The sequence below is a fragment of the Lytechinus variegatus genome, chromosome 16 (genome assembly GCF_018143015.1).
Source record: "Lytechinus variegatus isolate NC3 chromosome 16, Lvar_3.0, whole genome shotgun sequence".
Lineage (NCBI taxonomy): Eukaryota > Metazoa > Echinodermata > Echinoidea > Temnopleuroida > Toxopneustidae > Lytechinus > Lytechinus variegatus.
The window spans coordinates 22,117,533-22,135,195 of NC_054755.1; the positions used below are offsets into that span (position 1 = coordinate 22,117,533).

General features: G+C 35.7%; 2 protein-coding genes across 3 annotated transcripts in view; one reads left to right on the forward strand and one right to left on the reverse strand.

The window, feature by feature from the left end:
• Positions 1–3,312: 3,312 nt before the first annotated feature.
• On the reverse strand, positions 3,313–7,479 carry LOC121429876 (A-kinase anchor protein 14-like). 2 transcript variants are annotated; one of them, XM_041627131.1, is made up of 4 exons: positions 7,409–7,479; positions 6,277–6,555; positions 4,876–5,055; positions 3,313–4,123 (listed from the first exon to the last, which is right to left on the reverse strand). In XM_041627131.1, the coding sequence occupies exons 2-4, from the start codon at positions 6,532–6,534 to the stop codon at positions 3,986–3,988; spliced, it is 576 nt and encodes a 191-aa protein (XP_041483065.1). In that variant the 5' UTR covers positions 6,535–6,555; positions 7,409–7,479; the 3' UTR covers positions 3,313–3,985. The 2 variants fall into 2 exon arrangements, with proteins under 2 accessions (XP_041483065.1, XP_041483066.1); XM_041627132.1 differs by having other exon boundaries at positions 6,277–6,548; positions 7,409–7,463.
• Positions 7,480–7,610: 131 nt separating this feature from the next.
• Positions 7,611–17,663, forward strand: part of LOC121429817 (methylcrotonoyl-CoA carboxylase subunit alpha, mitochondrial-like) — a 30,331-nt gene continuing 20,278 nt past the window's right edge. Inside the window, exon 1 of the mRNA XM_041627057.1 lies at positions 7,611–7,698. Coding sequence (XP_041482991.1) covers positions 7,664–7,698 — 35 coding nt within the window. The 5' untranslated portion in view covers positions 7,611–7,663. The remainder of the gene's footprint in view (positions 7,699–17,663) is intronic.

Genomic DNA, 17,663 nt, shown 5'->3' on the forward strand with positions numbered 1-17,663 from the left:
ATTACGCATAAATTAGCATAATCACTTAATAGCGATTCGCATGAAATAAATTACTGTCCCAGACAACCCGCGTGCCAATTTTCGGCGCGATCGCGCGGTCGAGGGCCGAGATCTTAGTGGGGGGCCTGGGAGGCCCCCCGGCCATAGGAACTCCCAAAATACCCCAGCCTAGATAGGGTTAAGGGTCAAGTAGTACATTTGGACAAGTTACAAGGACAGTCAGTGGTCAAGTACATCAAAAATCCAAGATTTCTTCCAAAACCCTCAAGGAGGTATATGAGGACTTTTAGTATGTTATTCTAGACATATTTCTGGACCTATCCTGAAAAAACCAGCTTGTTACAGAAAATGTTAAACCTAATGCTCTTGGCCTATAAGCTTTGTGTTACGACCACCTGTAAAGACCACACCTTTTCTTTCCCTTGGAAACATATGATATATAACTTGTCAAAAATGGTCAAAAATAACTGTCACAACTATAGTGAATTGAGGAATTCAGTGAGAGCTTCGAAGGAACTAGAGAAAATAGGTTTGAATTCTTGGGTTCACTCAAGCATGATATGTACACATTGTACAAAGGAGGAGGTTAAGAAACGGTTCTTGATGAGTTTACTTTCAATCCTTTTTACAAACTGGGGCCGTATTCTGAAAATTGTCTTAAGAGAAATATTCTTGTATCTTTAGAGTTACAATAAAATCCGTATTCCGAAAATTGTCTTAACTTTTCTTGTAACTTTCACTGAGCGCGTATGATGTCAGAGATATGATAATGCGTAAATGTATAATTGGCGCATATTATGTCTGTGCGCAAGATAAAATATCGAGTTACAAGCTATTCCGAAAATTCTCTTCTTTACGTTCTCTTAACTTCCTTGAAAATACAATGAAATTTACAAGAGGTGGGGGGCTATTGTAACTTATTGTTGCATGCGATATTTGCCCGTCTGCAATAAGTATTTCTTGCTGCATCCCGCAAGAACATCATGTTTTACAAAAGGAGACATTCAAAAGAAATTATAATGACGGATTGGTAGACTTTTCAGCAATTACAAATTGGTGTTCGAGATGATTAATCTTTTCAGAGAAAATATATCTTTGAGAAGAGCCACGTGTATTTTTAGGACAGAAGCGCACAAGCATAAGCGTCGGGGGCGCAAGGAAATTACGCCTCATATCAACAATGCGCTTCATTTTTTTTAAGAAGAGGTGCTTCTATTGGTTGGCCTAAGCATATAACAAGCTTAATAATTGGTTGATGACAGAATATTGGGCGTGTCAGAGATAAAATAGGGGACGTCCTTACAGAGATAAGACAATTTTCAGAATACCAATTTAAGAGAATTTTAGTGTGCTGTTATCTTGCTGACTTACAAGAAAAGTTAAGACAATTTTCAGAATACCACCCCTGAATTCTCCTGTATCACATACCTTTTGTAGTCTTTATGTATTTACATTCTTCAAATGTACCTGATATCCAAAATGCATAAATACCAATGACTTTTTATAATTATCAGTCTGATGATGAGGTTTAAACCCTTGTAATATGTTCCATTCATGAAAATATTATACGCTCTTCATTATTTTTGTCTTCTACTTGTATTCAAACAAGTTTATTGAATTGTGCTATGCTGTTATTTGTTAAAACAATCAAATTGAATTGGAATTCTAATTGGAGTTGGAATGAATGCATTGTATAAAACATGTATTACATTTGAGGCCCACGGTATGGTGGGTTATATTCTCAAATGCCATAATAATAATTACATGTAATGAATTCATGTACAAAGTATTATATTTTAATGGTGCTTGATTTTTTTAAAATACAAATGTAGATAACTTTTGCCATGTCATGTCAGCAAATGTGTTGTATTCAAAAGAGGTTTGATGTTTAATGGACCAAATGCACACGGTCTTTCACACTTAATTTGATAACTGTGTTCTTGCTTCATTTTTGCTGTTGTGAAGTTCTTGCGATTCATTCAGATGTGATGTGGGGTCCGTTGCAGAAAGAGTTGCGTTTAAATGCAAGTAAAAAAATCAATCGCAAGTCCTACATGTAAATGCGCGCTGTTGATTGGTTGAAAATGAAGTTGCGCGTGATTTTGATTGCAACTCTTTCTGCAACGGGCCTGTGATATTGTAACTAAGCAACATTCAGTCTGATATGAGATATTTAAAAGAAGGAATTCCAGAGGTAAGAATGAAGAATTTTCTCTTCATCACAATGCAACATCAAATACATGTATAATGAATCACAGTGTAGGAGGTATTGGGCAAGTGTTGGTCCTGAAAAGGACCACACAAACTCGATGTTTCGACAAGCCTGTTGTTGTCGTCTTCAGAGTTCTGGACCGACACTTGACCAGAAAAGATACATGGTGTACCGTGAAACCTACTACGCTATTCTTCGCCATGGAAACCTTCAGAAGTTATGTATTCAATCCCCTTTGTTCAAGTTGTGCCGACAGACTCATGATATCATGAAATTATGATATGTAACAAAGATTTGTGGCATCATATTAAAATGTGAAATCATGGGTTTATCTGCATGGCTTGATGACTTTAAACTATTTCAGAAGACTGGAATTGTATAATGTAGGACCATTATTAGCATCTAGCTTGGTTGATTGGGCACGTATCTCAAAAATTTGCTTAGTTTTGTCTCTGACCCTGAAATGCAAACATGATAGATTGATTATATTACCTTTCAGAAAACTACTAACATGTAATCCCTACTTTTCCAAATTCAACTCTTGACACTAACATTTCATTGGGATTTACTGATTGTTTTGTGGTTGAGGGTCCTATACGACAAGATTCTTAAAAGTTTTAAGGATAAACAAAATTAGTTAATAAAGTTCAAGAAAGGGATTTATATTGAAGAGTAGACAGGAAGAGATTCAAAAAATGATTTCCCTAAATCATTCTAAACTGGAATTTTGTTATAGTGTGGAATTAGTTCACTTTGTACAACATACATGTAATGGACCAAATTACACCATTTGTATGAATTTAAACATTTTATTACATGATATAATATGTAATTTACAAATATTTACACTTCATATACTGAATACATATATACAAATATTAATTCATTGCCACAGTCAACCTTGCCAAAGTTGTTTCAGTTGGGATGAGACTTCTGAATAACTTACATGTAGATTTAAAGCAAGAATATAAAGAGAAGTTAACTTTTTAAAACTTCCAAATATTAAAGGTGACTTTTTTTTTAGTTTGACTTGAGCAACACTGACTTTACAATTTATTAAGTACACTTTAAAGTTGTCCATTGGGTTATTTTTTGAAGCAAAAAAGGATTTTCTGAATCAAATTATTCCTTTCTCAGTGCTATGAATGCAGAAACCTAGGCAAAGAGAAAATACAGGTTTTACATTTGCAAGTTTGAAGTGGTTCGATATTAAGTTTTCATGGAGAAGAGATTTCAATTTGCTGATACCACACTTTGTGGAAAGCAATGCATATTCATGTAGGAAAGCTGCATCATTTGGGGTCAGCCAAAAAACCTGTCTCGTTGAATCGATTCAAATACATTCTTTTGCCTTACTAGGATAATAGCTTAAATCTGGATGTTGACAAAAAGCATAGACATTTTGTAAAGATATACATGTATGGAATATAGGTAGGAGCCACTGCCCCATAGAATTCTAATTCAGAATCAGTGATGACTTGAAAATGACTGTTGAAGAACAGTCACAGACGATTCGCAAAGATACAGATGAGTAGCATGGTCCCTGTCCCAAAGAAGTTTCGATGGATTGTTCCTTTTTTAAGTTTCTTCAGCATATATCCATGACTTGAATCTTAGTGTCGATAATGTCTTTGAGCCAACGAACGTTGAATGTTATATTCAATTTTTTTTTCAGAATGTAATAATTATTGTCTATGATAAATATCGGCCATAGACAACTTGCTGCTGTCCAAAAGAAGTCTGCACTTGATAGTCTTTTTTTTTCAAGGTTATTCAGAATGTAACTGTATCCATGACTAAGATCTTGGTGTCGATGATGTCTTTGAGCCACCGATCCCTAAACCTGGAAAGACCAGGTTGATGGACTAGACGGTTTGTTTCGAACACGTAGTACACAGACACTGGATAGGTCTGAAAATGAAGAAGAAACGAATATACATTAATGTGTAAAGTAAATCAATGGATACATGAAAATAGATAAATACACTTTTCTAATATGGTACAATCACTGATGTATCAATTTTCCCGTGTAAGTGTTTTTTAAAGATATATTTATTTTTCTACACTACGAGTATCACTGCGTTACTTTACTTATATAAAAGAACAATACAGGAATGTATTTATTTAAAGAATATAACATCAATGAATCTACATCATAATATTTAGGCTGTCAAAGGTTTCTTACAATTACATTGACAAGAATAGATGCAAGAGTAAATAAAATGCTGTTATATTCTCATATCAGGGAAATTTATCATCAATAGTCCTTTTTATATTTAACAAAAACAAATCTTGGTAATAATAAACTCATTTTAAAGATCTACATGTATGTCCAGAATTAACATGTTTCATGGCTCATCATGCACCCCTCTTACAAATGATTTGGTCATTCACGTTTTTAATTTGATCTTTTTTTTTTAGAAGCAAGCCAGTAACTACTAAAAGCAAGATGGGGGAAAAGATCAAGCAACTTTAGCTATAGAGACCAATCACCCTTATCTCCTGAAATACCTATAAGACGTGATTAATATTTAAAATACAATTCCCAGATCTATACAAGCTGAGGGGGGGTATGTGAACAGTTGGAAAATGTCATTAATCATCCCTGGTGCCAAATTAAACCCCTTTGCACAATAAAAGTAACTAAAATGAATCAGAAGTACCTTCGGTTTGATCTTGGAGACCTCGATGGTGAAATACACGCACGCTGTGGCTCGTGGGATAGGTTTCCTCCGAGTAGGAATGCTCCATCGGACTTGATAGCGGTATTTCTTGGAGTACTTGTCGTCTTCCTCTCTCAGAAAATCAATGCAGTACAACCAGCTGTTGTCGTACTCCCATGTCTGAGTACATGTGGTGGGGGAGAGCATATTAATATATATATTCAGTGCTCAATATGAAAAATTCACAACATGGCACACCAGTTAGATTTACCAGTTAACAATGGCAGCAGTTTACAAACAAAAAAAATGAATGGATTCTGAATTATTGTCACACAAATTCCCACCATGGATTGCTATCGAGTTCAAGGCAAAATGTAATTAAAAATGAACAGTAAATGGAACACTATACAGGGCCCAGATTGTTAAAGGTCAAGTCCACCTCAGAAAAATGTTGATTTGAATCAATACAGAAAAATCAGACAAGCACAATGCTGAAAATTTCATCAAAATTGGATGTAAGATAAGGAAGTTATGACATTTCAAAGTTTCGCTTATTTTCAACAAAATAGTTACTGTATATGAACGAGCCAGTTACATCCAAATGAGAGAGTCAATTATGTCACTCACTCACTATTTCTTTTGGTTTTTATTGTTTGAATTATACAATATTTCAAGTTTTACGAATTTGACAATTACATGTAGGACCTCCTTGCCTGAAGCACAAAATGTTACAATAATGGAATTCCACGTGTTTAGGGAGGAATAAAACTTCATTTTACATGACAATGACGAGAAAATCAAAATATTTCATATTTCATATAATGAAATACAAAAGAAGTAGTGAGTGAGTGATGTCATCAACTCTCTCATTTGGATGTAACTGGCTCGTTCATATAACTATTTTGTTGAAAATAAGCGAAACTTTAAAATGCCATAACTTTCTTATTTTATATCCGATTTTGATGAAATTTTCAGTGTGTGCTTGTTGAATTTTTCTCTTTTTATTCAAATCAAGTTTTTGTTGGGGTGGACTTGTCCTTTAAATTCCAATTCACATAGTATTAAATTCTATGAAATAGACAGCATTAAAATGTCTGGTCCTTCTTGTTTTGGCACTACTATTCTAATTTTTTCCAACATTTAATTATCATATGAATATTCATTCTGACTTAATTATCTATTTATATTTATTTACTTATCCATTATCTTAATGGGGGAGGGGGGGGGGGGGTTAATTACAAGGGCATGTTGAAGCACAAACATCATACAACATTGTGTTGAAAAAGCTGGATGTGATATGGAAATTCCTAAAACTGGTTAACGTATCTTGTAATTTTGGTGATCAAGGTTTGAAATTTGGTATTATACTGAAAAAATATACTGGAAAAATAATATTGATACCTTTACAAACTCATCTAACTTCTTGATGCCCAGGTCAATATTGAATTCTTCAATCGTCATCCACTCAATTTTCGGTATCTCGTAGTCCTCTGTCTCTCGGAAAAGCAGGCTGTCATAGGTCTTGATCGAGGACACGGGACGACTCATGATCTCTGTTGTGTCTCCTAGTTCAGTAACGATTCGCTTCCTAGCATTGTCAATCACGCGATCCACAAGGGCGTGGGCCTGGATTTCTAGCTCCGTGTTGACACCACTCATTTTGTTCTTCAGTGCTGTTAACTGTTAGACAAAAAAAGAGAGAAACAATGAAAAAACACAGATATTTCTTGCAGTATCCATTAAAGAAAATAACAAAGAATTCACAATGCTTGAATTTAAGTTTTTACTTGTTTTTACTTGCACGCTGTAAGCAATTTTTTATCGGATAATGTACATACACTTGCACGCTGCACTTCACCAGTACGACAATACACCAGACGGTGGACTGTACTGTTTCCATAAGTTGAAGTAAAAATTCAAAATTTTCATATACATCCAAGTCATAAGATGGAAGATGAAAGTGTGGCACTTCAAGGTATGTTCAAGGTATGTATTCATCTTCCCCTTCAAGTCATGTTGGCATCGCACAGCTGATGATGATGAAAAGGTGGCTAGCGAAGACTAGAGACTAGTACTAGTATCTACTAAGTAATATCATTCATTGAAGGGGAAGTTCACCCTGAACTGAAGAAATGTTTGTTGTAAAAATTCCAGAAATATGTTTAGATCTAGAGAAAAAATACTAAAAACTTTTGGTGAAGATTTGAAGATAATCTATCAAAGATTAAGAATAACGAATACAAAAAACAACTCCAAAATAATACGCGGGGGGGGGTAGAAAAGATCTGTTACTAAGTCATACCTACATAATTAACAACATATGGGACTGCACCGGCGTTAGTGACTAGTCTGAGCTGAGCTAAGCTAAGTCTGATTTCATGTTGTGTTTTAATACATTCAATTTATAATGACATCTTGAATAGCCAAAACCAATATGTATACGATTGACTCCACGGGAAAAATCTCACAAAATATAAAAATACTGTTTTTTTAGCTTAATAAATGAGAAAATAATGCGATGAAATGGTCTTACCTTTCACATATGTTGATAATGGTTGCTGGTAACAACGTTGCCAATCGGTCAAGGCTCAAGGGTTGTTGCTCTTCGCATTTTTAAATAAAAATATGAGAAAATCAATTTAATTTACAAAATAAATATCTAAATAATTTCAAAGGTATTCTTGGGAAAATTCTTGAATTCAAATTATCATCAAAATCAATAAATAGTAACATTTAACATACGAGGTTGTGAATTTTTGCTGGTTCGTGTTTTGGAAAGAACGTTAAAATGGCTTCTTCTCTGATATTGCAGCTGAATTCGAGGTATGTTTACTCTATTTTGAAAAGCATTGGTAAAATTAGATATAAGTACACCGTATTTATGTTGGTTTACACAAGCAAACTTTACTTAATTACGCATTAGAAGTTCGCCATATTTTTTATGTAGACCCACATGTATAAATTTGTGTAGGCCTAAGCCGTAGCCTTGCAATTTGCCTAAATTAGGCTAGCGCCACTCACACATTGTACGAGGTTAGTATGTAATAACCTCGTACAATAGACCGTGTTTGACCCTGGATTTTGAAGTAGTCGGCAAACATCGCTTCATTGCTGAAGTAATATTGATATTTGCCGAAGCTCCTCGCTACGCACCGGGGCTCTTGCCGGTAAGCACTCACTCACACATTGTACGAGGTTAGTATGTACTAACCTCGTACAATAGACCGTGTTTGACCCTGGATTTCGAAGTAGTCGGCAAACATCGCTTCATTGCTGAAGTAATATTTGCCGAAGCTCCTTCTCGCTACGCACCGGGGCTCTTGCCGGTAAGTAGCAAGAGTTTGTTGAATATAAAAATAATAATAAAAGACTGGAATTCGCTGCCCGAAGAGGTAGTCACTGCTCAGACGGTGAACAGTTTCAAAATAATGCTAGACAAGGTGTGGGCAGACCAGCGGTACTGCTCACCCTATGATGCATAAATCATACTAATGTTGAGGACGGTGCAGATTTCCAAGCTATGACTGCTGAGAAGATACCTACTTACGAGAAGGATGAAGGACTTGAACTGGAAGCACGACTGCTGGGATCATCAGCATTCTTCCAGAATCTCGGGTAAAGGTAAAGGTAAATAAAATAATAATCCGATAAAAAAAGCACATTTTGCTTACCTCGGCCTCGAAAGTGACTTCGCTTGTCTCTTCCATGGAAATACAAGGAAGCCCGTTGGTGGCGCTAATAATTTCACAACCTTGATTCAGCTCCTCGGTAATTTTATAACTGTATCTAAATTCTTTGAATGCGCAATCCTCATGATTAATTTACTAATTATGGGCACCAATTAATGAAATGCCTTCAAAAAACATAATTAATGATTATTATTGGTGATGATAACACTCATTTGCATTAACTTAAAAGATGACTGATAAAAAAAATGAAAATAATATACGTGCCTGGAAAGAAACCAGCAGTACAAGCTTTGACGAACGTCAATAATACGTATACGGTATACCAAAGTCTATACAATGAAAAGATTGGACACTTCACGGACTTTGCGTAATGCCTTGCGTCGATATGCGTGTAAAATAGTGTAGGTGCCTATTCTTTCCCTTGTCGTGTCTTATATATGAATATAAATCGCGCGCCCTCTTCAGGAGAAAATTGATATCAACGCTGACTGATTTCTATCTCCGTAAAATCTTCACTAAAGATCAAGAAAATATACATATTTTTAGAAAGAAACTTCAAGGAGAAGTCACGGAAGGATCTAAATGATTCGGTAAGTGTCATAGCAGGATGTGGAATATTTATTTATACATAATATTTTATGTGGGCAAAAGCCCACTGTATTTTCGAAGTGTAGTGGTGTGTCGCGTGCGTATGACTGATAATCCTTCGCTCGCGAGACGATACGAACCCATGGGTGGCCGGTAAGTAGACAGCTGGCAGCCGTCTGTTTCGAGGAGTCTTTTAACATTTTTTTTTTTATTTCTCCTAGTACACAGACGGCTCGCTATCGTGCATGCACCATTAGGGGACTTGCAATGCAAAATCCCCCCGTCGGGGCTCTTCAATTTTTGTCTTTAATGAATAAAAAAATTGACAATTATTGTGACAAAAATGCAAATTAATATTCCCTCTTGGCATTAATTGCCCCAAAACGGAGAAAAATCAAGTTAAAAGGAACAAAAACAGTGACTTACCTCGGCTGTCACGCAAATTCACTTCCCCGTTTTGTCCGATCTTAAGTACATAAACATATGGCCATTGAGTCCCTGTACGGATCGCGCTAGAACTTCGGTCTCTGTATTTGGTGAGTGAAGCCAACGGAGTTCAGCTGAACAACCAACATAACAGAGACCGAAGCTTTTGGTCTAGCCGGTAAGTAGCTTTGTTGAATATGAATGAAAATAATAATAAAATAATAATCCGATAAAAAAAGCACATTTTGCTTACCTCGGCCTCGAAAGTGACTTCGCTTGTCTCTTCCACGGAAATACAAGGAAGCCCGTTGGTGGCGCTAATAATTTCACAACCTTGATTCAGCTCCTCGGTAATTTTATAACTGTATCTAAATTCTTTGAATGCGCAATCCTCATGATTAATTTACTAATTATGGGCACCAATTAATGAAATGCCTTCAAAAAACATAATTAATGATTATTATTGGTGATGATAACACTCATTTGCATTAATTTAAAAAGATGACTGATAAAAAAAAATGAAAATAATATACGTGCCTGGAAAGAAACCAGCAGTACAAGCTTTGACGAACGTCAATAATACGTATACGGTATACCAAAGTCTATACAATGAAAAGATTGGACACTTTACGGACTTTGCGTAATGCCTTGCGTCGATATGCGTGTAAAATAGTGTAGGTGCCTATTCTTTCCCTTGTCGTGTCTTTGATATGAATATAAATCGCGCGCCCTCTTCAGGAGAAAATTGATATCAACGCTGACTGATTTCTATCTCCGTAAAATCTTCACTAAAGATTAAGAAAATATACATATTTTTAGAAAGAAACTTCAAGGAGAAGTCACGGAAGGATCTAAATGATTCGGTAAGTGTCATAGCAGGATGTGGAATATTTATTTATACATAATATTTTATGTGGGCAAAAGCCCACTGTATTTTGGAAGTGTAGTTGTGTGTCGCGTGCGTATGACTGATAATCCTTCGCTCGCGAGACGATATGAACCCATGGGTGGGCTAGCGCTAGCGCTCGCTCGCGCGCTCGCTTCTTCAACTTGTCTTTCTTGTCTTTCTGTTAATGCCCACAATCATTTCAAACTTCTTGGTCTGGCAACCAGCCAATAATTACTATTTTTACCTTTGCATGCTTTTTGGAGCTTTGTTTTTTTTTTGAAAGAGCTTCTTTCATCACGTAGGTATGTGCGAATACGGGGCATCGCGAGCGCTGGTTTTGCGCCTCTGTCTGGGCGGCTCGTCGCAAATGGGGTTTAATGCGCATGCGCACATAGTCATGATAGTAGATGCAATCTCGTGCCTTTTAACAGACAGCTGAAGCAGAGCTACCAAGTCTCACGCATTGTGCGTGAGACTCACGCATTCGGGGTCCGTCTCACGATCTCACGCATGGCACCCATTTTTCTCACGCATCGGGACCCGACAGAAAAAAGAGAGAAAAAGTAGCATTATTCGCCAGATTATATGACTGGCGGATCGCCTTCGCGTCTAGCCCGGCACGCGAGACGAATCGAGAGTGCAGTCAGCGCACAGCTATTCGTGATACGATGAATCGCGTGCGTGTATCGTATGGTTTTGAAGCCCGAGTCATGAAAATCTCACGCATAACATTTTTTTATACTTGGCATCTCTGCTGAAGATGTGCTCTTTCTGTACATATAAGTTTCAAATTCAATGTGGATACTCGCCTGTAAAGTGTGGATATCGGAGCTTGAAAGTTCATCAAATTTTTGGACGCGTAAATGTTCGAAATTTTTTTATGGTAAGTAAAACAACATTCCGATTAGGTATAAAAATTAGCTCTAAATATATTTAAATTATTAGAAAATCCAAAATCACGCCATTCTGACATTGCGCAGTCCAGATATAAGAGATGCTAGCTACCCTTGTCACAGCCGGTCTCTCGGCAGTCGAGCTGCCCGATGCGCCTGCGGTTGGCAGGTTGATGGGAGCGGTTGATAGTTCATGCTGGTTTGAACTAGATCTTAAATTGCTTACTTGACGATAATGTTGTGCCTTTTTTGGGAAATCTGTCATTATACCGTGGATAATTATTCTGATATTGATTTTAATACATACATTTGTCACAGAAAGATTTTATCATCCCAAGGTTATGTGACTCAAGAGTCGAGGTGGTTGATTATCGTTTCATTTGGAAACTGGATTTGCTTTTGACAGTGGAATATCAATGTTGACTTTTCTACAATTAAAATCATGGGTGGAAATCCCAGGGGGACACGTCCCCCTACCCAAAATAATAGGGGGACATGTAACAATAATACATTTTTTTCTTTCTTTTTTTCATTTTGGTCAAACTTTTGGGGGTTAAAATGACCTTACAACAGTTTTGGGAAAAACATTTTTTTTAACTTGTCTTGCCAGCATCCATAGGCGGCGAAAGCTGGGGGAAGTGTCCCCCCCCGCTCTTAATTTAAGGTGGGGGACGATCCCCCACCCCAATTTTTTTTTTAATAACCTTTTTTTTTTCTTTTCTTTTTTTTTTGCTTGTCAAATTTAGTTTTCTGCGTCCCCCCTATAATTTTTGGTTGATAACCTTTGGTGTATTTTTTTGATTATCAAAATAATTTGGTGGTGGTCCCCCCTAAAATTTTTGGCTTTCGCCGCCGATGCCAGTGTCCCCCTACCTTCGGGCCAATTTCCGCCCATGATTAAAATGCAAAAAACATGTTGTTTAATTTTTCACTCTTGTAAGAAAATGTACATGAAAACTCTTCACTTCCACATGGCTCTATTGTCTATTTTTTTTCTATGTTATTCATTTTTTTTCTATTTTATTATAATTATTTTTTTTTTTCAAGAAGGGTGCAGGGGGGGCGTCGTGTTCATAAGTTGAAATGGGGATGGGATTTGTTTAAGTTTTTGTGTCACTTTTGTTCTCTTGTTTTGAGTGTTGGAGCTTTGATGCCTGTTTTTGTTGCTGTTCAGAGCTTTATTTATGTGCAGTGATTTCACGCTAGAATATGAACTTATTTTTCATTAAAAAAAGAGTGCTCGGACATGGCCTTTGTTGTAATCATACATATCTAAGAAATGCATAGATATTAAAGCTTAATTTTTATGTTTCCTTCTTGATACTTGAATTACATGCAATGCTACATCTTAACACCCTCAGACTCTGCTGCTCATCCTTCCTAAAAAAATTGTAATCGAATGCCCACGGTCTCCAAAATGAAAGCTACATTATCCATCTATAAACAAATTGTTGAAACAATAAAATACATAAAGAATTGGTGAAACAATCAAATACATCAGAAAAACACACTTGTATTTTTATACCATACAAAGTACATGTACAAAAGGAATGATATTTTTCATTTGTAAAAAAAAAGACCCCATACATACATGTACACAATACTAAAGTTGAAAAAGAGCTACCCCCAGTAATTGTAATTTATATCAGAAAAACAAAGAAATACATTAGAAATTACAAAAACAATACTTTAAACAAATTCATTTAGGAAATTATCTACATGAAGCTGTTTTGACGCCAACTAAATTATATATAAATTATCTCTCATTATCACCTTCATTTGGGAAAAAAGAGGCGAGTAATTGTGATTTTGCGTAATTTGCATAATTAATTAGAATTAATTAAAAGAAATTATTTTACACATATTAAGAAGAAAAATTACCAAGTGAAATGATTACACATCAATTGAGTTTTCTTTCACCTTTCCATTGATACCTAAATTACTTCAAAGTGCTCAAAAACAAAGAAGTTAGAGCCCTTTGAAGACTTGGGTTCAAAATGGTCACAAAAATCGGTTATGCACTCCATTGACTTTACATTAAGACAATGACCACAAATTTGGATAAATATGCGCGACTTAAACTGGAATACCTTTATCATTTCTTGATGAAAATTTGAGTTCTTGGTAGCATTTGAAAGGTCTTTTGAAGGGCTTTCAAATGATACCAAATTCATTGAGATTTGAGGATTTTCATTTTTTTTGTCACATACCCACATCATGTTCATATTTGACTGTCAGTGTCACTTTGACTTGAGCCTCAACTTGAGATTAATGTTTCTTTTCTTTTTTTTTCTTCATTTTTTTCTTGTTCTGAATTAATGCTAGTACTGACAGTACTAACATTAATTAAAAAAGGAAAAAAAATGAATAAAAAAGAAAAGAAACATAATATCATTCAAAGTCTGGGCATTATCGTGGAATTTGTCACCAGTCCATTCACTGCCTTTTATTTCATCAACGGTGGCACTCATTCAATGGACAAGGTATACCGGTAATTGACTCAGTTACATCTCCATGTGTGGCAAAATAAGGGTGGCAATGTTTGGCTTAATTTCTCTTTATATGGCGATTATGGGTCAAATGCTTGATTTTCTTACATTGTCAGTTTTCATTACAGCTATTCATCATATAACTTGGCTCTTATCACTTGTTCACTGCAACCATCCTGCCTGTGGGGAATCTACAGGTAGGACTATGGAGTATGGTATGCCAATGCTGTACATAACACACACTTTGAAAAATCATTAAAATATCACTTTTGTGATCAAAATTACTAATTTCCATACAGTTGCAATTTATTTTTCTTAAGTAACTTGGGAATGATTTTTGTATTCACCAGAGCGCTCAAAAACTTGAATTTTGGGCATATTTTTGTGTACGCCCTCTATTGGTGGAAAGTAATATGGCAAGAAAATTTTCATATTTCAATCTCTATTTTTAATTAAGAAAAAAATAATTTAAAGAATTAAATTTACATAAGTGCCAAGTTATATGATGAATAGCTGTAATGAAAACTGACAGTGTAAGAAAATCAAGCATTTGTTCCATACAAAAAGAGAAATTAAGCCAAACATTGCCACCATTATTTTGCCACACATGGGGATGTAGCTGAGAACAAGGTTATATCATAACCTTGTTCATTGAATGAGTGGCTCTTATGTAAATTCAATTCTTTAAATTATTTTTTTCTTAATTAGATATAGAGATTGAAATTGAAAAATGAAAATTTTCTAGCCATATTACTTTCCACCAATAGAGGGCATACATAAAAAATATGCCCAAAATTCAAGTTTTTGAGCGCTCTGGTGAAAACAAAATTTTTTCCCAAGTTACTAACTGCAACTGTATAGAAATCAGTAATTTTGGTCACAAAAGTGATATTTTAGTGATTTTTCAAAGTGTGTGCTATGTACAGAATTGGCATACCATAGTCCTACCTGTAGATTCCCCACAGGCAGGGTGTTAGCAGTGAACAAGTGAACAGTGGTGACTTCTTTCCACTCCCATTGACTTTGTACACAACAAGCGCACATGCACAAGAAGAGAGGTGGGGCAATTCCATGATAAAGTGGACATGACCATCAAATTTTAAAAATGGTCAAACCTGAACAAGTTTGGTATCATATTAAAGCTAAAAGACTGAATTTTTCAATTCTGTCCATGATAACGAAAAATTTGGTCCTTAAGATGCCAAATATGCAAATTAAATTAGCATAATTAATTTTTGTTTAAATGTGTGAAAAATGCATTAAAATTAAATATGTGTAGCAAGTGTTCCATTGAAAGATTCATAAAAATCTAAATGTGTTTTTCTGAGTTTTAGGGCTGAATTTCATAACAGGTTCACCAAAGTTCAAAATTTTCTTTGCGTTATGCTTCAGCGAACATTTAAACTCTCATGATAAATAATGTCACGGTGTTACAGTAAAAACTGATGTTTTTTAAATTTTATGAAAACTACACAAACAATATTAAAATCTTTTAGTGCCCAAATCATTACTATCATATACAAGTACTTACAAGTTATTTAGTCAGTTTGTTAATTAATTAAAAGTTACTTAAATCATGTCACGGTGTTACAATAACTGTAACACCGTGACTATAACACCGTGACCTACATTGCTATTGCACAGAAAGCATAGTAGGTTCCTGCCAAATGATGTTTGTTGAAGTGACCAGCTGATTTCTGTCAGTTGGGATGGAGGCTTGGCTGTTTCCAGGAAAGGTATAAACAAAGAACCACAAGAAGATGAAACCCATGCTTTCATTGCAGGTTTGGATACATCAACGACAAGAATGACTGATGCACCACCATCTTAGGATGCAATCAAGATTGGAGACTGCATCTTGGTGCAGTATGAAGGTGCTCTGCAGAAATCGCTCAAATATGTGGCACAAGTGATTGATATCCAAGACCGTGAATTCCCGGGGGGGCCACTTCCATTCACGATTGGATACCCTGCGCGACCATGGGGTCTCAAAAAGCACCCTAAACACTTAATTTCCATATTCTGAAAATGCACCCCTTAACAAGTATTGGCTTGTGAAATCCTACCCTTAACGAGTATTGGAAACAAAACGGCAAATATTCCCTGAAATGAACCCCTAAACAAGTACGGGAATGTTTTATGTTACGGGTCCTTCGGTCGTCGGCTTTACCCCGGGGCTTTACCTTATATTTGGTTTAGTGCGACCCCACCTTCTACACCTCGCGCAAATAGGACTCTAAACACGTAGTGTTGGGGCAAAAAGGACATCCTTTATAAAAAAATATTTTGTTTTATCATCCCCGCAAATTCAACCCTTAACACGTAATTTTCCTAGCGAAATAGATACCCTTTTTTTCATTATTTTTGTGTTTTTGACACCCTATCGTGAAAAGGACATCCTTTTTACGTGTTTTTTTGGTCACGCATGGTATCCACTCGTCAGTGTAAGTGGCCCCCCCGGGCGTGAATTTCATGTCATACACTATCATAAGAGTGATGAAAGGGGTACTCTTTTTGTTGCAAAGGATGTCACTGACAAGTATGGTTGGGTTGAAAAAAAACAAATAGTGAGAAAGTTGCCAGCACCTGTTATGGATAACAGAGAGCGGTACCACTTTGCAATGCCAATCCAGGAAGCAAACTAAAAAGGACTTCAAGAAATCTTACAACCTTAAAGATGAAAAAAAGAAGTTACACAATTTGATTTTGAGACTGTTTTAATGCTGCTGTTTAAAAATTACAAAAGAAAGCTTTTATAACATAATGCATACATGTATAAGATCTTTGTATTATCTGCAGATCTTGAGTACCATCAATAATACACACACCATTTTAAGCTTTGGATAAATTGCACATGAAGAAAAAAAAAATAAATCAAGCATGACAACAAAGCAGTATTTAAAGAGCAGTATTTAAATATGAATGTATGTATCTGGATCCAAGCACAAAATTGTGGATTGAATTGTTTGTTCAAAATTCTCAATCAGTATGCCTTTTAATGGTTGTCTTTTAATGTTTATATGTAGCCTAATCATGTACATTTTTTTATTATTTACATTTATGAGTTGCAAAATTTCTATAACATCTTGAAAATTGAGCAAATATCTACATGCAAGTCTGTAGATGCTGTGTGTTAATTTTTCTTCCTGTTATTGTTATGGGCGCAACTCATCTTTGTATACGTACATGTACATGTACATGCACAATTACCATAAATTTGCAATTAAAAGTATATCAGTTTGCCGAGTGTTTCTATTAACTCATTGAGTGCTTCGTGCACGCTACATATCCAACTATAACATGCCACACTCATGCTCGCACGCCTACTATTGATTGCTTTGTGCTTGCATTGTTTCCTACCCTTGCCTGCTTCGTGCATGACTGCGCACATTCGGAATTACAATCATTGTTACGCCGTTTTGCATTGTATTGCGCATCGCATGCACGCCGTAATTAGCACTATTGCGTGCAATGTGAACTCTGCTTTTTGACAGATCAACTTACGCGGTTTACATTCGACTTTTTCGAGAATTTCTACATTTTTTACAAGATATGGCTCCGCCTCTGAGAGGGAAGAGACCTAGGTTTTTTAATCCATATAAAACACTCCACTAAATGGAACTACTTGATTACAACTCATATTTTAGCGGTAAATATAGTAACCAATCTATACAATGAGGACACCATTATAAGGGGTATGAAATTTCCTACAACTTTACTACACAATATTTTGTGGATAAACTAATCGTTAGAGACTTATGAGCAATTGTAATCATGACTATTGAAATGAGTGAATACGGTTCGCGATCCCAAA

Coding starts and splice junctions, on each gene's coding strand:
- LOC121429876 (XM_041627131.1), bottom strand. CDS start 6,534: ATGAGTGGTGTCAACACGGAGCTAGAAATCCAGGCCCACGCCCTTGTG. Junction 5,056..6,276: donor AGTTAGATGAGTTTGTAAAG/GTATCAATATTA, acceptor ACATGTACTCAG/ACATGGGAGTACGACAACAG. Junction 4,124..4,875: donor TCTCCAAGATCAAACCGAAG/GTACTTCTGATT, acceptor CTTCATTTTCAG/ACCTATCCAGTGTCTGTGTA.